The following is a 20,296-nucleotide window of genomic DNA, read 5'->3' as shown; positions in this document are numbered from 1 at the left end:
GGTAAATCACCGGGTCCGGACGGTTTTCCAACTGAATTTTACAGGACGTTTTCTGGTCTGCTTTGCCCATTCTTGTCTCGATTATTTGCAGAGTTCCTTAATACCTCAAAGCTACCGCCTAGTCTTTATTAGGCTTCAATTTCATTATTATTAAAGAAAAACAAAGACCCCCTGGAATGTGGATCCTATCGCCCAATCTCGCTTTCAAACTGTGATTACAAAATCCTAGCCAAGCTTTTAGCCATCTGTATGGAAGGCTCGCTGCACCAAGTAATACACTCTGACCAGACTGGCTTTGTAAGAAATAGGCATTTGTTTTTCAATATTAGGCGCCTTATGAATATACTGTACTCCCCAGTGTCGGGGGACCCGGAGGTGGTGGTCTCACTTGATGCGGAATAAGCTTTTGACCGCGTTGAGTGGGATTACCTAACAGCTGCCCTTTATAGATTTGGCTTTGGCCCCAAATTCATTGCGTGGATGAAGATTCTTTATTTTTCCCCCATGGCTTCGGTACGGACTAACAACTTGTCCTCTGACTATTTTCCCTTGAACCGCGGATCCAGACAGAGTTGTCCACTCTCCCACTTGTTGTTTGCTTTGGCAATCGAGCCTCTCGCCATTGCACTACGCTCTAATGATGCCATTCAAGGAATAATCAGGACGGGCTTAGAGCAGAAAGTCTCACTATATGCTGACGACCTCCTTTTGTTTATCTCTAACCCTGATACCTCATTGCCACGTGCCTTATCTGTTCTTAAAGAGTTTGGATCAATCTCAGGGTACAAGCTGAATCTAGGCAAGAGTGAGCTTTATCCTGTAAATAGGGCTGCTTTAAAGTGCTCTTTTAAAACTTTTCAGTTTAGGATTGTCCAGGATCAATTCACCTACTTGGGAGTTAAAGTGACAAGGAAATATTCAAATTTGTTTCAGGAAAACTTTGTTGCTCTAGCAGACAGTTTGAAACAATCTTTTACTTTTTGGAATTCGCTACCTCTTTCTCTTATCGGAAGGATTAATGTCATTAAAATGAATGTGTTGCCCAAATTTTTATATTTATTTCAATGTTTACCGATTTTAATTCCAAAATCTTTTTTTAAATTCACTGGATCAAACATTCATGCATTTTATTTGGGATGGCAAGGTACCACAGATTGGTAGAAAACATTTACAGAAGCCTAAGTCATTGGGGGGTTAAGCGCTACCAAATTTTCAGACATACTATTGGGCTGCAAATTTCAGAGCCCTTCTGTACTGGCTGCAGATTGATCCTACTGGCCGTAGACCACTCTGGGTCCAGATGGAGTCTGAATCGTGTAAACCTGCTGCACTTTCTTCTGTCTTGTGCTCGTCTCTCCCAGTGTCCCTTGGCAAAAGGTGTGTCAACCTAATTGTAAAGCAGTCTCTTAAAATTTGGAATCAGTTCCGGTTAACCTTTAGCCTCCGAGGCTTTTCTCTATCAGGCCCAATTAATCAGAGCATTCTATTTCCTCCATCTTTGAATGATGGGGCTTTTGCCATCTGGCACTCACTAGGCCTCTCCTCAATAGCCCAATTATTCTTTGATGATACATTTGCCTCTTTTGCTCAGCTACAGGAAAAGTTCAACCTCCCCCAATCCCACTTTTTCCGCTATCTCCAGACTAGGAACTTTGTCAGAGCTAACACACCTGAATTTCCCCATAGGCCTGCGAATACAGCTATAGAGAGCATCTTTGAGCTGAACAAGCTTCCTAGGTGTTGGATGAGCATTTCTTTGTGTTATTTCTGGGGGGGGGGGCATTAAGGTTGATGTGCTTATTGATTGTGACCTACAGATGCCTTGTTCATCTTGCCCGGTCAGACTAAAATGTGAGCTTGTTTTTTATTTTTAAATCTTGTTCACGCCTACATAAAATTATTATTTCATTTTTTTATTTTAAAGCATTGTAAACTTTTTATCTTTGGTCCAGTGGAGGGTCTGTCTGTGGCCATGACTGTCTGTGAGTGGTTGCATTTCTCCACCCCTATCCCTTGACTGTTTACAGGAACAATGGTGAGATGTTTGCTCTGTCCCTGTACTATAGATTGCCCTTTAACCTTTGTAGCCTTCTGCCTGGTTTGTTTAACTTGTCTAAAGTATGGTATCTTTAAAGCAATTTTTTTTTTTTATGTATTATTTGTATTTTTTTCTAGTTGAGTATATTATTTATATTGCTTTGTGTTGTCTTGTGTGTAAAACTTAATAAACTTAAACTCTAGCCTTTAGCTCAGTGCGGATGATGCCAGTAACCCATGGCTTTAGGTTGGGGTATCTACGTACGGTCACTGTGGGGACGACGTCATCGATGCACTTATTGATGAAGCCAATGACTGATGTGGTGTACTCCTCAATGCCATCGGAGTAATCCCGGAATATATTCCAGTCTGTGCTAGCAAAACATTCTGGTCCGACGGCCCCATCATCGCCTAATACATGTTCCTTGTTGGCCAGCCAAATATGCATCAACCCTTCCTCCCCTCGCTCATTTTTTAATTGACATTTTAGCCATTTAGCAGACGCTCTTATCCAGAGCAATTTAGGGGAGCAATTAGGGTTAAGTGCCTTGCTCAAGGGCACATCGAGAGATTTTTCACCTAGGTAGCTCGGGGATTCACAACCAGCAACCTTTCGGTTACTGGCCCAATGCTCTTAGACTAGGCTACCTGCCGCCCTCAAACCCTTCAACTCTTAAACCATCCAACTCCATCTTGTCCCACAGAACTTGAGTTATCTGAAGCTCGAGTTTCCCTTTGTTGTACTGCAGGGTGAATGTGAAGAATCAGATTTTTGGAAACAGACACCTTAGTTTGCCTTGTGGAATGCAACCTTTGCTCCCCCTGTAGCTGTATATGGACCTCAAAGGCCCACTTCCATCATGTTGGGTTATTATAACTGGTCGCTAGGCGGTATGTTGAAAATATGTTTGGCAGGGAGCAACAGGCACAATCGTTATCGGTGTCTCGCAAGTGTTAGCAGCTGCTGCTTTGCTCTTCTAATGGAAGGACTTCACATCATGTCTTGTCATAACTCATAAGTACTTGGGGGAAGACCTCTCGGTCAAGACCTGCAATAACTCAGGGCAAGAAGAACGCATCAAAACCTGCAATGACTTTACACTCTTAGAGCTGATTTCACAGATTAAGGCTAGTGCTGGACTAAAAGGCACTTTCAATTGAGATTCTCCATTGATCTTGTTTTTTAGTCCAGCACCAGGCTTAATCTGGGTCCAGGAAACTGGCCCTAAAGGCTTGACACACCAGAGAGTCCTCAAAATAGTTCATATTGCACGGGGCTGGTGTGTCTCTGCCAAGATAAATGCTGAAATTTCAACGTTCACGATCATGAAGCGTAATTAAAGACGTTATAGATACTGTAGGAAGGATCATTAAAAAAAATGCAAAGAAAAATCAGGAGATAACGCATGTGCATCCTCATTACATACATCCTAATTCCATAATAAAACTATAAATCATACGATACGGTTTGTAACCCGGCCCCATGGAATATCCCTCCACATCGAGGCACCGCATCATGCTCCTCCTAGCTGACCATCTGAGAGCCAACTCCCCAGGCCTCTTGGCGATTGGTTCCACGTGTGGCATGCCATTATCCCAGCTGCACATGCAGCATTACGTGAGCCACCAACCTTGTTGAATCATGGTGTTAGTTAGCTAATGATAAACAAGGCTTCCTGCCCACCTCCTAATGTTTTGGTCTGAAGAGAGAAGAGACCAATCTGTGTCGTCCATTAGATGGCTTCATTTAGTACATTTTTTGGCTTCATTCTTTGGCTTCTTGGAGGAAGGAACCGAGGACAAACAGATCTATACAAAGCAGGGACCAAATATCACACAACGACTCCTGCTAATATATACAAGACTAGCGTAAACATATGCAGAGAGATTCTCATTACCGACACACCACCACCGAGCTGATCTAGTTCCATTGTTAAAACATGGCTAACACTGACCAAAGAAGGTCACCATGAGGCGGCACTAAAGAAATGTTGACATCACTTACAGGAAATACTGTAGCTAGATGACAGGGGTCAAAGGTAAAAACACAGCTCTGTGTCGGTCTGGCATGCTCTGCTTGGATAGATGAAAGCAGGGGGTTAACACATACAAGGAGAATCTGCCTGGAGCAGAACTTAACAACTGAGATGATTTATAAGGGCTAAATGCTAGGAGACACTTGAAAGTTCCAGCGTGAAGTGAGATGGAAGAAATGGTCATAGGCTAGTATATCATGATGTTTAAGTTGAGCTTAAATAACAAAAAATGTCTGTGAGTCTGTGAAACGATTATCAAGAGATGGAGAGAATTCAGTGTCTACTTTTACCACCAAAGGGGCATCGATTTAGCTGAAATTATGGAAAGACAACTTTTAGTCAGCTGCAGTACTGATGTTTTTATTATGGACAACCTATAATTTGTGGTAAATGCTTAATATAATTGCCCAATCTGTGTGGTCTTGTGTTCCTTTTTGACAGCTAACTAGTGTAAACAACACACACACACACACACACACACACACACAAACAACAAACAATCCTTCGATAAGCAGAGAACCCCCAAAACACCCATAGACCTTGTCTGTGAGTTTAATTTTAAAAAGTTGAAATTAGGGACAGGATAGAGCATACTAAGATACTGTAGGAGTAAATATTTTGGGAAATATTAATAACTGAATTAGCATGTAGCACAGTTGTGTCTGGTTGGGTCTAGTTACATAAAGACATATTGACAAAGTTGGGTCAGGGCATGACCTGGTTGGAAACCCTGCATAGATTACGACTTCATCCCAGGAATGAATGGAAGACAGGAGCTACTTGTTCCTGTTTCTGACCCAAGGTCAGGCTTGGTGAAGAGGCAAAACGACACATTTTCCCAGTCCACTCCCCTGCTAGTTGAAAGACTCTGGTCAGTCCAGGGAAATATTTAAATAGTGTGGACAGTTATCTGTAATAACATCCATAGAGACGTAAATATAAACAGGGCACAAATAAACAGCAAGAGGGCGCCGTTTGTAAGTCAAATGTTCATGTACAGCAGACATAGTATAAAAAGAACAGCGTGAAGTTTGAGGATAGGGATTCATCTATTGAACTAGGTTTCCCCATTTAGATTCCAAGCTAGAAGCTTATGAATCATTTATGAAGCATGTCGTTTTATAAAATGTGTATGAAGGCTTCATTAAGCCTTGAAAGTAGTAGTTCATTTCATGACCACATCTCCTATTCCAATGCCTTTCTTTCTCCCTTTTCCTCATACTTTCTCATAGAGTTGATCGCTCATTTCATGAGAAAGATACACAGGGATCTGAGAAGTTCTGCAGGATCTTGTTATCTTATGAAGTTGAGTGAAAACAGACACTGGAGAAGAATCCACTAGAATTTGAACACTGCCAATTCTCTAGTCTAGCGCAGTCAGTGGCATTTGACTATCCTGCTGCTCTCAACTGCTAACTGTTAAAATGATAAACCACAGACTGGCCTCTCAGTTTCATTTCAAACACATTCAAAGGAAACACAAACACTATTGGTTGAGCTAGGCTCACATAAATGGCCATAGTCATGTTATTCCTCGCTGTCTGTATTGCGGACGGCAGGAGTTTTAGATTAGTGTCCAAGTACTCTATGCTAAACCAGGAATGCCCCCCCCCCCCTTTCTTTAGCGCTATAAACCCATGCAGACTTTCCATCCCAGCACAGAGGTGCTCTCATCAACATGATGGGGTGGTATTCCCCGTGTGTGTGTGTGTGTGTGTGTGTGTGTGTGTGTGTGTGTGTGTGTGTGTGTGTGTGTGTGTGTGTGTGTGTGTGTGTGTGTGTGTGTGTGTGTGTGTGTGTGTGTGTGTGTGTGTGTGTGTGTGTGTGTGTGTGTGTGTGTGTGTTTCATCCACTATGTCGTCATCTCCTCCGTACCAGTCAGCGGGGTCTGGGTCTCTGTGAGTCACCTGGTACACCAGAGAGGGGTTCTCAAATGGGCCGTCACCATGGTTACGCCAGAAAGAAGGGCCTACTGTGGTAAAGTTCTCAGGCCACAAACGGACCATAGCGCGCTGAGCTCAAATGTATCTCGTTTCCTGCTGTAGGCGAATGTGAGCGCACTAGTGGAAGTTTAAAAATGTGGCCCACTTGTGTCACATCTGTTGGCGTTGTATGATGTCACGTTTCCTGGCCTACTGGGTGGGATCCCCTTTCATCGTCTGGTACCATTCACATTTTCTCTCCTGAGCAAGTCTCAACCTAAAATACTTTCTCAATGTCACTGTTGCCCTAATAGGTTAAATTTAACATGTTCAAGCTCTGGTTTGTTGTTAACCTTATGTAGACGTTTAAAGTAATTCTAAATAAGTGAAACCGAAATAAACAGTATTTGCAGAATTGCAAAAACTGCTTCTTTCTGTGAATTCAGGGCCCTCCAAGTCAAAAGTCAAAGTCAAAACTTAGTGTGATCCCTAAACTTAGCTAAGGCTGTTTTTCAACTCCCAGAGAACTGCCAAAATCAATACAGCTACAGTCAAACTTGAGTTAAACTAAACTCAAGGATTAGTGTTGTGTACAGGCTGATTAAAGTCACACAGACACCCTCTCAATGAATAAACATTAACAAAGATATGTGTCTCTGTTGGTGCTATGTGGACTTTCTCTACAGGAACTCGTGTTTGATTTAGCCTTAGTTACAATCACAGTCCAGACCTTTTAAGGGAACCCCCACTTGTCTGAATGGAATGTGAAATCATTTCTCATGAATATCTCATAAAGGATTACACAGACATCCTCCTGTTTTCTACCCTTCTACCTACAAATCAGCTGGGATAGACAATCTGGACGCTCTCTTTTTAAAATTATCCACCGAAAATGTTGCAACCCCTTTTACTAGGCTGTTTAACCTCTCTTTCGTATCGTCTGAGATCCCCAAAGATTGGAAAGCTGTTGCGGTCATCCCCCTCTTCAAAGGGGGAGACACTCTTGACCAAAACTGTTATAAACCTATATCCATCCTGCCCTGTCTTTCCAAAATCTTTGAAAGCCAAGTTAACAATCAGATCACCGACCATTTCGAATCCCACCGTACCTTTTCCGCTATGCAATCTGGTTTCCAAGCTGGTCATGTGTGCACCTCAGCCACGCTCAAGGTCCTAAACGATATCACAACCGCCATCGATAAAAGACAGTACTGTGCAGCCGTCTTCATCGACCTGGCCAAGGCTTTCGACTCTGTCAATCACAGCATTCTCATCGGCAGACTCAACAGCCTTGGTTTCTCAAATGACTGCCTCGCCTGGTTCACCAACTACTACTTCTCTGATAGAGTTCAGCGTGTCAAATCGGAGGGCCTGTTGTCCGGACCTCTGGCAGTCTCTATGGGGGTGCCACAGGGTTCAATTCCTGGGCCGACTCTTTTCTCTGTATATATCAATGATGTCGCTCTTGCTGCTGGTGATTCTCTGATCCACCTCTACGCAGACGACACCATTATGTATACATCTGACCCTTCTTTGGACAATGTGTTAACAAACCTCCAAACGAGCTTCAATGCCATACAACTTTCCTTCTGTGGCCTCTAACTGCTTTTAAATGCTAGTAAAACTAAATGCATGCTCTTCAATCGATTGCTGCCCGCACCCGCCCGCCCAACTAGCATCACTACTCTGGACGGTTCTGACTTAGAATATGTGAACAACTACAAATACCTAGGTGTCTGGTTAGACTGTAAACTCTCCTTCCAGACTGACATTAAGCATCTTCAATCCAAAATTAAATCTAGAATCGGCTTCCAACAAAGCCTCCTTCACTCATGCTGCCAAACATACCCTCGTAAAACTGACTATCCTATCGATCCTTGACTTCGGCAATGTAATTTACAAAATAGCCTCCAACACTCTACTCAGCAAACTGGATGTAGTCTATCACAGTAACATCTGTTTTGTCACCAAAGCCCCATATACTACCCACCACTGCGACCTGTATGCTCTCGTTGGCTGGCCCTCGCTACAGATTTGTTGCCAAACCCACTGACTCCAGGTCATTTATAAGTCTTTGCTAGGTAAAGTGCCGCCTTATCTCAGCTCACCCATAGCACGCGCTCCAGCAGGTATATTTCACTGGTCACACCCAAAGCCAACACTTCCGCCTTTCCTTCCAGTTCTCTGCTGCCAATGACTGGAACGAATTGCAAAAATCACTGAAGCTGGAGACTTATATCTCCCTCTCTAACTTTAAGCATCAGCTGACAGAGCAGCTTACAGATCACTGTACCTGTACACAGCCAATCTGTAAATAGCACAACCAACTACTTCATCCCCATATTGTTATTTATCTTCTTGCTCTTTTGCACCCCAGTATCTCTACTTGCACATCATCATCTGCACATCTATCACTCCAGTATTCATGCTAAATTGTAATTATTTTCGCCTCTATGGCCTATTTATTGCCTTACCTCCCTAATCTTCTACATTTGCACACACTGTACATAGATCTTTCTATTGTTATTGACTGTACGTTTGTTTATGTGTAACTCTGTGTTGTTGATTTTGTTGCACTGCTTTGCTTTATCTTGGCCAGGTCGCAGTTGTAAATGAGAACTTGTTCTCAACTGGCCTACCTGGTTAAATAAAGGGGAAATACAAAATAAAAACCTCCCTTTCTTTCTACCCTTCTACCTCCTGTCCTCTCTACCCTTCTACCTCCCTTCCTCTCAACCATTCTACCTCCCTTCCTCTCAACCCTTCTACCTCCCTTCCTTTCTACCCTTCTACCTCCCTTCCTCTCTACCTGTTTACCTCCCTTCCTCTCTACCCTTCTACCTCCCTTCCTTTCTACCCTTCTACCTCCCTTCCTCTCTACCTGTCTACCTCCCTTCCTCCTACCTCCCTTCCTCCCTACACTCTCGAAAAACGGTACCAAAACAGTTCTTCAGCTGTCACGATAGGAGAACCTTTTTGGTTCCAGGTTGAACCCTTTTTGGTTCCAGGTAGAACTCTTTTGGGTTCCATGTAGAACCCTCTGTAGAAAGTGTTCTGCATGGAACCCAAAAGGGTTCCACCTGGAACCAAAAAGGGTTCTTCAAAGGGTTACCTTATTGGAACAGCATAAGTACCTTTATTGGTTCTAGATAGCACCTTTAAGAGTGTACCCTTCCACCTTCCGCCCTCCCTACACTTCCCACTCACTCCTTCCTTACCCTTCCACCTTCCTACCTCCCTACCCTTGCACCTCCCTCCCTGCTCTACCCTTCCACTTCCCTTCCTGTCTCCAACAGGTTGGAGCATGGAAACTGGGTTTGACGAAAGGGTTTACCGTAAGACATTTCGACACTAGATCCCTGATATCCAGAATTCTTTCCCCCTAACTCCTTTCAAACGTTAAACACATATTCTCAGCTATTGCTCCACATTTGTCTTGCATTTCTGTGAAATTGCACCGTAACAGCATCCAACAAAAGCAAAGAAGCAATCATGTATGGTGTGTGTGTGTTATGTGTTTGTGCGGCCGTGCAGCCGTGTGTACATAAGTGTGTGTGTCTGTATTTCTATGTGCTAACATGTGTGTTTATGTTTTAAGCTTACCTCCACACTGTTGGTGAAGCTACTGATGAACTTGAAGCCGGGGATGCGTCTCTGGTTACACACCACTCCCACGTCCTCAGAGTGTTTGCAGTCGGACACTCCGAAGCCATTGGACTTACACTGGGCCAGTGTTCTCTCCCGCCCTGAACAGTGGACATTGTCCAGCCAGATCCGACCTATGAACAATGGGGGATGGAGACACCTCTAATGACCACACATTAATTTAAGGGAACCCTCACCAACACCCTATATCAATTTTAAGCTTCAACAGACAACACCTTTGGGTAACACTTTGGGCCAGTCTCATTGTGGACTAAAACATACTTTCAATATACTGTATTTTCTCCATTGAAAATCCAGGACTAGGCATAATCTAGACTGAATAATGGCGCCAGAAGGGCATGGCTGCCGTTTTACAGGCTCCTAACCAACTGAGCTATTTTGTGTGTTTTTTCGCATTGCTTGTAACTTATTGTGTACATAATGTTGCTGCTACCGTCTCTTATAACCGAAAAGAGCTTCAGGATATCAGAACAGCGATTACTTACCTCGAACTGGACAAAGATTTTTTCTTTAATGAGTCCGACGCAAAGGATTTACTGCTTCTCCGAGACCAGGCCCAAATTCCCGCCATTCGCGTGAAGAAAAGACGGAAATACAGGGGGTGGAAATCGGGGTGCCTTGTGAGAATTAATCCGCGAGTGGGTAACCCGCCTCTACCATCCATTCTATTGGCCAACGTGCAATCACTGGAAAATAAACTGAACAATCTCCACTCGAGACTATCTTACCAACATGACAGTAAAACAGTAATACCTTGTTTCACCGAGTCGATACGGATAAGATTCAGTTGGCTGGGTTTTCTGTGCATCGGCAGGACAGAACAGCTACGTCTGGTAAGACGAGGGGTGGTGTGTCTATTTGTCAATAACAGCTGGCGCTGTTAATTTTTAAATGTTTTATTTAACTAGGCCATTCAGTTAACTTCTTTGGGGTACCTCCCCTTCTTCTCAATTTCCGCCTAAAGACATACCCTAATCTAACTGCCTGTAGCTCAGGCCCAGAAGCAAGGATTTGCATATTCTTGGTATCATTTGAAAGGAAACACTCTGAATTTTGTGGAAATGTGAATTGAATGTAGGAGAATATAACACAATAGATCTGGTAGAAGAAAATACAAGGAAATAAACATACGTTTTCTGTTTTTTATTGTTGCTGCATCATCTTTCAAATGACCAAGAACAGCCAAACATACAGATAGGATGCTGTGGATGATTTGAATGAAGAACATAAGATGGCAACAATAGCTGAGCAAAGTTGTAGACAGATAACTGGACAGATAGAGCTACATGACATTGAGCATGAAGTCACCCAGGTGTCCCACACAAATGTACCCAAATGTACCCAAGTGGCCGAATTGGTACAGTGATACATTTTGAAGGAAATAACTATATACAAAATACATAAATGCTATTCTAACACACCCCCCAAAAATAAATATATATATATATGAAAAAAAATATTTAAAAAATAAAAAATAATAATAAACAAACAAATAACAAGGGTAACTATTTACACATTTTCTATTTACAATATTGTATATTTTATAAATAAATAAATAGATAAATATTGTGAAGACCCTCAGCCCTCAGTCCTGGTGCCATGGCCCATAGCAGTCTCTTTCTGCTGTAAAGCAGAGTCTTACAGAACAGATGGTGCAGGTGATGGGGCATTTCCTGTGACAAAGGGCACAACGTCGCCTTCCCACTGTGCCCTTTTTGCCCTGAGGCACATTCATGCCTGCAGAGATGAATCTGGGCAGGTGAACACCACTGGTTGACGGAGCAGAAGGTGCTGCAGTGGACTTGCTGTAGCTAGCAAGCTCCTGGATGAGCAGCTCCCTGAAGGCTAGATGTGAGATGGGGGGCTGTCTCTATCAATTTCCTCTATAATTTGGGTTAAATCTGAATACCTAGACTTTGTTTTAGCTTTTCCTGATTTATTCGCCATAATTTAAATATATAAACTTGTTGAAAATGCTATTGAATATGTACTGCTATGCGTAACACTCGTGGCTCCGTCAAGTAGGATTTGCAATGGCGAATGAACCTCTTTTACGCCAGAGTTTACAACAAAGGCTGGTCTTCAAACGTATAACCATTACATATTGCCGTTTACCTCAGCTCATTGGCTATCGTCCAAGCTAGATTTCAAGATGATCAGTGGTCAATGGGCCAAAATACAGTCAATCAACGATAGACCGGTCCTACCATTGGTGCGCAATGAGGTCATTGATTGGTGTCTTCAAATCGGTTTGTTTCGGTCAATACGTCCCAGGAAAAGAGCCATCATGTATGGTTGTGTTAGTAACAACCAGAGGATTGCAATGAAACCAACCATGACTGGATAAACGTTTGTTTAGTGTGTGTAATTACCACGAACGCTTCGTCCAAAGTTGAATGAGACGGAAATCACGACGCTACCGGTTTACAAATGTTTCGTGTTAGGCTATGAAAATGTATTTTATCAAACAAAACGAACATTCACTGTGTAGTTAGGACACTTGGCATTGCCACCAGAGGAAGATCTTCAATGGTAAGCGATTTATTTTATTGTTAATTCTGACTTTTGTGACGCTAATGCTTGGTTGGAAAATGCTAGTAATACTTGTGTGTGGGGGGCGCCGTCCTCAGAAAATCGCATGTTTGCTTTTGCAGTAAACCTTTTTGAAATCTGACACAGCGGGTGGATTAATAAGACGTTCATCTTTTAAATGATGTAAGATACATGTATTTACAAGAATGTTTAATACAACGAATGGTGTATTTAAAATGTTAGCTCTCTGCAGTTTCACCGGATGTTGGCCTGGTGGGACGTTAGCGTCTCACCTACCCTAGAGAAGTTAAGAAAAGTATTATTTTCAATGACAGCCTTGTTCAGGGGCAGAATGACAGATTTTTTATTTTATCCTTGTCAGCTTGGGGACTTGATCTTGTAACCTTTTAGTTACTAGTACAACACGCTAACCACTAGGCTACCTGCCGTTAATGAGGTCTTGAGGTATCGGTCGCCTGAGGTAGAGTACATCATGACTGAGTGGGGGACTGAGTGGCACAGCGGTCTAAGCGTAACTATAGACTCGGGATCGATCCTGGGCTGTATCACAACCGGCCGTGATCGGGAGTCACATAGGACAGCGCACAATTGGCCCCGCATCATCTGGGTTTGGCCAGGGTAGGCTGTCTTGTAAATACAAATTTGTTCTTAACTGACTTGCCTAGTTAAATAAAGGTTAAAACATTTTTAAGATAAACTGCAGACCACACTATCTACCAAGAGAGTTTTCATCTATATTTTTCGTAGCTGTCTATTTACCACCACAAACCGATGCTGGCACTAAGACCGCACTCAACGAGCTGTATAAGGCCATAAGCAAACAAGAAAATGATCATCCAGAAGCGGCGCTTCTTGTGGCCGGGGACTTTAATGCAGGCAAACTTAAATTCGTTTTACCAGCATGTCACATGTGCACCAGAGGGAAAAAAACTCTAGACCACCTTTACTCCACACACAGAGACGCTTACAAAGCTCTCCCTCGCCCTCCATTTGGCAAATCTGACCATAATTCTATCCTCCTGATTCATGCTTACAAGCAAAAACTAAAGCAGGAAGTACCAGTGACTCGCTCAATACAGAAGTGGTCATATGATGCAGATGCCAAGGTACACAGACTGGAATATGTTCCGGGATTCATCCAATGGCATTGAGGAGTATACTACCTCAGTCACCGGCTTCATAAATAAATGCATCGATGAAATCGTCCCCACAGTGAAGGTAAGTACATATCCCAAACAGAAGCCATGGATTACAGGCAACATATGCATCGAGCTAAAGGTTAGAGCTGGGAGTACAGGAGGAGTGGGACAGTAATCCAGACGCCTATAATAAATCCCGCTCTGCCCTCAGACAACCTATCAAACAGGCAAAGCATCAATACAGGACAAAGTTTGAATCCTACTACACCGGCTCTGACGCTCGTCGGATGTGGCAGGGCTTGCAAACTATTACGGAATACAAAGGGAAACCCAGCCGCGAGCTGCCCAGTGACGCGAGTCTACCATACGAGCTAAATGCATTTTATGCTCGCTTCGGGGGAAGAAACAGTGAAGCATGCACGAGAGCATCAGCTGTTCCGGGAAGACTGTGTGATCACACTCTCCGTACCCGATGTGAGCAAGACCTTTAAACAGGCCAACATTCACAAGGCTGCGGGGCCAGATGGATAACCAGGACATGTACTCAGAGCATGTGTGGACCATTTTCAACCTCTCCTTGACCAAGTCTGTAACACCTACATGTTTCAAGCAGACCACCATAGTCCCTGTTCCTAAGAAAGCGAAGGTAACCTGCCTAAATGACTACCGACCCATAGCACTCACCATCATCCCGGAAACCCTAAACCCACTCCAACTTGCATAACACCCCAAAATATCCATAGATGAAGCAATCTCAATCGCACTCCACACTGCCCTTTCCCACATTGGACAAAAGGAACACCTATGTGAGAATGCTGTTCATTGACTACAGCTCAGCGTTCAACACCACAGTGCCCACAAAGCTCATCACTAAGCTAAGGACCATGGGACTAAACACCTCCCTCTGCAACTGGACCCTGGACTTCCTGACGGGACACCCCCAGGTTGTAAGGGTAGGCAACAACACATCTGCCACGCTGATCCTCAACACGGGGGCCCCTCAGGGGTGCGTGCTTAGTCCGCTCCTGTACTCCTTGTTCACCCACGACTGCATGGCCAAGCACGATTCTAACACCATCATTAAAACCTCATTAAAACCTTAAGGAGCCGTCCCTTTTATTTCAATTTTCGCCTGAAACGTCATACTCAAATCTAACTTCCTGTAGCAGGAGAAAGGCCATAATGTATTACTCCAGCCCAGGTGCAATATACATTTTGGCCACGAGATGGCAGCAGTGTATATGCAATGTTTTAGACTGATCCAATGAACCATTGCATTTCTGTTCAAAATGTATCAAGACTGCACAAATATGCCAAATTTGTTTATTAATAACTTTTTATGTTCAAAATTGTGCACTCTCCTCAAACAATAGCATAGTATTCTTTCACTATAATAGCTACTGTAAATTGGACAGTGCACAGATTAACAAGAATTTAAGCTTTCTGACAATATCAGATATGTCTATGTCCTGGGAAATGTTCTTGTTAATCGCATTAGCCTACGTTAGCTCAACCGTCCCGTGGAAGGGACACTGATCCCGAAGAAGTTTTTAAGTTTGCTGACAACTGATCACTGACAACGATGAGACAGCCTATAGGGAGGAGGTCAGAGACCTGGCAGTGTTGTGCCAGGACAACAACCTCTCCCTCAACGTGAACAAGACAAAGGAGATAATCGTGGACTACAAGAAAAGGAGGGCCGAACAAACCTCCATTCACATCGACGGGGCTGTAGTGGAGCTGGTCGAGAGTTTCAAGTTTCTTGTTGTCCACATCACCAACAAACTATCATGGTCCAAACACACCAAGACAGTCGTGAAGAGGGCACGACAACTCCTTTTCCCCCTCAGGAGACTGAAAAGATTTGGCATGGGTCCCCAGATCCTCAAAAAGATCTACAGCTGCACCATCGAGAGCATCCTGACCGGTTGCATCACCGCCTGTTATGGCAACTGCTCGGCATCCAACCGTAAGGTGCTACAGAGGGTAGTGCGTACGGCCCAGTACATCTCTGGGGCCAAGCTTCCTTCCATCCAGGACCTATATACTAGGCGGTGTCAGAGGAAGGTACAAAAAATTATCAAAGACTCCAGTCACCAAGACTGTACCAAGACATAGACTGTTCATTTAATTTGATTTGATTTGAATCTGGGTCCAGGACCTTAATAAAGTGGGCATGAGATTGCTCAAATCCATTTTTAAAGATTTTACTATTAGGTTGAAATAATACTGTAAAATTGTAAAAAAATATGATAATGCCGTTAAAGTGTAAGAGCTGTTTGAAAAGCCAGCCTGAAATTTTGTTAATAGCCCAATAAGAAAGAGAGTTCCAAACGTTCCTGCCAATAACAGCTAGTTATTGGCTCCCTACTCCCTACACTCCCAGACAGTTCACTCCCTACTTAGACCACTCTCAGACAGTCCTAGCAAAATTCTTGCTTGAGAAATTGCTCTTGGCTAAAAATATATTTTTGTTTCTTTTGACCATTTTATTTGAAAACAATCACAGGAAGGTACTTAATTGTTACCCCAAAATTATTTGATATTGAGATAAAAACATTTGCGTTGGACCTTTAACTTATATCATGACAGTTCATGACAACTCACCTTTTCACTTAGGTTAGACTGACCAAATTTGACCATTTCATGCAAGATATGCAAGATACAGAATTTATGTTGCCATCACCTGTCAAAAAAATGTGTATGGCTCTTTAGACTAATCTAAATGGTCTAATCAATCACAACAGACCTTCACAACCACATTACATTGTTGGAATCCAATCCAACTACATGGTGGGGATCATCAGTCAGTCTGCTCTCCAACTATGTGTTCCAGAACAGTCTGAATCAGTGGTGTGGGATGAGGGAAACCAAACGTAGCACAGTGATCATGGAAATACAGAATAGGCCTCAGGCTCTTTCTGTAATTAGTCTATAACCCAGACACTGGAGAAGCTGAATATGAGCCACAACAATAAATGTTACTTCTTAGCTAATACTTACAACATGACTTCAGGGGCTGCAGGTAGCCTAGTGGTTAGAGTGTTGGGCCAGTAACCAGAAGGTTGCTGGATCAAATCCCCAAGCTGACAAGGTAATTCTGCCCCTGAACAAGGCAGTTAACCCACTGTTGGCTGTCATTGTAAATAAGAATTTGTTCTTAACTGACTTGCCTAGTTAAATAAATAATATCTATACATCCTTTCCTGGCAGATAACTCAGCCTTTTGTGATTATAAATGTTGCAAAAAGAAATTGCTCTGGGGATGTTGGGCAGGTATTCACACCTATTCCTATGTTACCTATACCGGCTGCGACAAAAGCCTAGCTTTCCCAGCTTTCCCAACTCTCCAGTCTACATAGTTCAAGATCAAGAAACCCTTTGGGCTGCACATGCAGTGAACATTATATGACTTCTATCTCAGCAGCTCAAAACAGAGTCATATGTTCCATGAAAATCCCGTAACTAATACAGCACGTTTCCCATGTCTGGGATCGTAATCCCTCAAAAACCACTGTTTTACCCATTGAAGTCTAGCTAGCTGATACACACCAATCAAACTTTGTGTGGGGAAAATGACTGGAAAATGGAAACACTAAGCCAGACACATAGACATAATCTCATCATCCCCCTTGTCTTGTAAGAATATCTCTAGTATTGTCGTGTGTCTAATGACTTTCCCAACTCCATAAATCTGATTGAAGGTTGCAAATGGAACAGTATTGAGATGTATGGAGCTCTGGCTGCTCTCTATAAAAGCCAGATGAAAGATGTTATTAAACCAACCTCCCATCGTCAAAGACTCATGTGTTCCCATTGAGACATATCCTCGTTAATCCTAATCATAGTCCCTGCAAAGAGGGGCATACTATATCTCATCTTTCTAATTTACCTGGGTAATAGAAAAAGTCGCTCTGGAATACGTTACAAGAATGATGATCATTCTAATTCCAAATATTGGACCACTCCATGCTACAATATGCTGGACCCAATCCTTGTTGCAGTCTGTCATTGATTCTCAAAGGAAACAAATATATTTTTTCATATATTTCACTGAACTATCCCTTTAATTAAGTCTTAATGGTCAAAGTGGATTTCCAATTACAACATGTTACTGAACTATCCCTTTAAGCCCCTACTCCTCTGTGTTCCTTACCTTCTCCCTTGCCGTACTTGGAGGACGGGGACCAGGACACGGCCTCCACGTAGCCCAGCTCTCTGCACAATATGTTGGCCGCATGGATAGAGAAGTCGTCGTCGCACACCGTGCCCCACTCGCCATTGTAGTAGACCTCCACCCGGCCCTCGTAGTGCTTGCGTTTGTCCCCTGCCAGACGCAGCTGGATGATGGGGGTGCCAGGGGGAAGCTCGGTGTCCGACTGGGCCTGGCATAGTGCCCACACACAGAGTAGCATGGCTAGGTGACACAGGAGAGGGCACCGAGACGGCATGGTTCGGAAAGGGCAGGGAACTCACCGCACTGTGTGTAAACTGGAGGAGGGAGAAACGGACCAGAATGACCAATGAATGACTGAAATAAGCAAGGTAATGTATTTAGGCAACTTGAAGACTGTATTGTGCTATGAGTTACTGAAATGAATGGAATCATATTTGAATTCAAAGTTGAGTGTGAAGGGATATTCATGTATGAAAAGTGTTTTTTCTTTTTACATGTTTTAACGATTGAGGGACCTCTGAACCGATTGAATATCTGATACCAACAGAAAACGAAAGCTTATTCAATGGACCAGCTACAGCTTGTGTGGTGAGTGGTTTGAGTCACATGGTCAGCATGTTTGTTGCATTTCATCAGCCAGAAATAAGAGTCTTCTTATGTTTTGACATTATCCTCAGTTGTCAGTCATCAAGCAGTCATTAGAGACTGGCTATCTGGCAGACATTCAGCCTCACGGGCTTCTCCAACAACCTAGACCTCACCACAATTCCAGGGTGGACTGAGGATTGGGTATGGTGGTAACAAAACAGATTTATCTTGCGGTGAGCAAGGAGATATTTCAGTTTCAGAGAGCGAGAGAGATGATTGGATTGATGGATAGATGGCTAGATGGATGGGAAGACGTCACCATCCAGCTCAAACATTTTAGACCCCAAAAACCGATTGCTCCCTAATTATTATGCTGATGTAACTGTGTTGCTTCACCATTTACTGAGAGAGGTTTGTGTTAAGGTCGTCAGCAGCGCAGCTAGAGGTTTCTCCTGTTGCTTGGCTGAAGGAATGGCATGCCCCAGACAGGTACTCAACTTTGTGTGCCTAATGCGTTTCACATGTGGGCTCATGCTATGTTCTGCATGCTCCTATCTTTTCATCTCTGGCTGGGCCAGAGCTCATACTACCCCTCAGGGCTGTGGAACCAGATAAAGGGAATTTTTGTTTTATCTCTCTTTTCAGCCAGGCCATGAGAGTGTCAACGGTGAGTGGTCTTTGAGGGGGGAGAGGGGACAGTCCTGCACCTTGTAAGCCCCAGTCAGGGGCAACTTTTCCTGTCAATGTCATGGTGATGACAAAACTTAGGGGTGGGGGAAAAGTTAAAAATAATCACCCTTAATACTCATGAATATCATTATTTCCCCTTCATATTATATATAACCAGGACGTTTCTTATATCGAAAGATGTTAAAAGGGATTTGTCTGCACTTTTTCAACATTTCTGACTGGCTTTCAATCTTTCCCTGACCTAGAAAACTACACTCCACTCCATGGTGAATCTGTGTGCAACTACAATGTGGCTCTGAATTCAGATTCAAAAACTGCAATCACTTCAGCAGCAGTAAAACAAGGAGCTTGATTGCTTTAAATATTGCAGGTAACTAGTTAACTATAAATATTAAATACACTAGCTACGGGAATAATGGAACATAATTTCCTTCAATTAGCATACCTTTAGTCGAAGTTACTGCTATTCAGAACAACCATATAGCCTGATCAAACATCATGTTGACGATTATAATGCGCGTATAGGCTATTCACGATCGGTATTTAATTTAAATGTAAATATAATAACTATAACATGCATACAAAAGACCCACTTACTTGAAGAAAATCAGAAGACGCACTCGCGCCAAAAGGAGAAGCGTTTCAATCGAATGTCTATGCTGCAGCAGTGATTTGATCACTTTATCGAGTATGTTTTCCAGCCTCCCACCTCTACCTCAGCAGGTCGGCCGCAGTCCTATAACCACCTTCAATCCAGTGATTCCTCGAAACGTTCTCATCCTCCAGTAATAGGCCTATCAATGGAAGCAGAGTCCTGCAGTCATGACGTCTTCGGGCATCCTTCCTTCCCGGTGTCCACAGGAGGATTACGAAAGCAGCTGAACTTGACTTGTTTTAGGGACTATTATACATTTTGCCTGTTGCTAGGTGAAGAAAACAACATTTCCACCAAAACAAATAGCCTAAATAATTTTTCAATAAAGGCTTACTATATAGATCCCCTAAAATTGACATTAGATTGCACCAGCTGCAACCCAATACTAGAGACTAGCCTAAACTACCATCACAACCATTCTAATATTTGAAGTCTCCAAACTCTTTCAACAACAAAACATTTCAAGCAAGAGGTGTGAACAAACTCCTGTGAACAATAATGTTTCAAAATGACAAGTGGATGTAACTCTATTCTGGGAAGACTGTGATGGAAGTTTTCAACATATTCAATGTCAATGTTAAGTAAAGGCAAAATGGTTGAGATAGATACACCCTCACTCTGACCTGGTTGAGTTTCTCCAGCATCTGACTCTAATTATTCTGACATGTAGTTAAACTAGGCATAAGTCCTATCTATGGTAGTCCTATCAGTAGGCCTACCTTTAAATGGATCCTTCCTTGAGATAATCACTGACCTGGAAGTGAGAGGATAGGTTAAAAACATGTTTCCACTTCAGTGCCTCACTAGCACTGTATTTTTTAACTACTTAACAC

The 20,296-nt window shown here is 42.9% G+C and overlaps 2 protein-coding genes across 2 annotated transcripts in view; both read right to left on the bottom strand.

Annotated features, from left to right (window-relative positions):
* Positions 1–10,469, bottom strand: part of LOC120064786 (lysyl oxidase homolog 2A-like) — a 54,446-nt gene extending 43,977 nt beyond the window's left edge. The window contains exons 1-2 of the mRNA XM_039015390.1: positions 10,415–10,469; positions 9,599–9,774 (exon numbers count right to left, since the gene is read on the bottom strand). Coding sequence (XP_038871318.1) covers positions 9,599–9,774; positions 10,415–10,469 — 231 coding nt within the window. The remainder of the gene's footprint in view (positions 1–9,598; positions 9,775–10,414) is intronic.
* Positions 10,470–17,480: 7,011 nt separating this feature from the next.
* LOC120064785 (lysyl oxidase homolog 2B-like) lies at positions 17,481–17,819 on the bottom strand. The gene has a single exon (XM_039015389.1). It carries the CDS (start codon positions 17,802–17,804, stop codon positions 17,481–17,483), a length of 324 nt encoding a protein of 107 aa, XP_038871317.1. The 5' UTR covers positions 17,805–17,819.
* Between the last annotated feature and the right edge of the window lie 2,477 nt (positions 17,820–20,296).

Source organism: Salvelinus namaycush, chromosome 20, assembly GCF_016432855.1.
Source record: "Salvelinus namaycush isolate Seneca chromosome 20, SaNama_1.0, whole genome shotgun sequence".
Classification (NCBI taxonomy): Eukaryota; Metazoa; Chordata; class Actinopteri; order Salmoniformes; family Salmonidae; genus Salvelinus; species Salvelinus namaycush.
The sequence above is the reverse complement of the archived record's forward strand: the minus strand, read 5'-3'. Positions and strand labels throughout refer to the sequence as shown.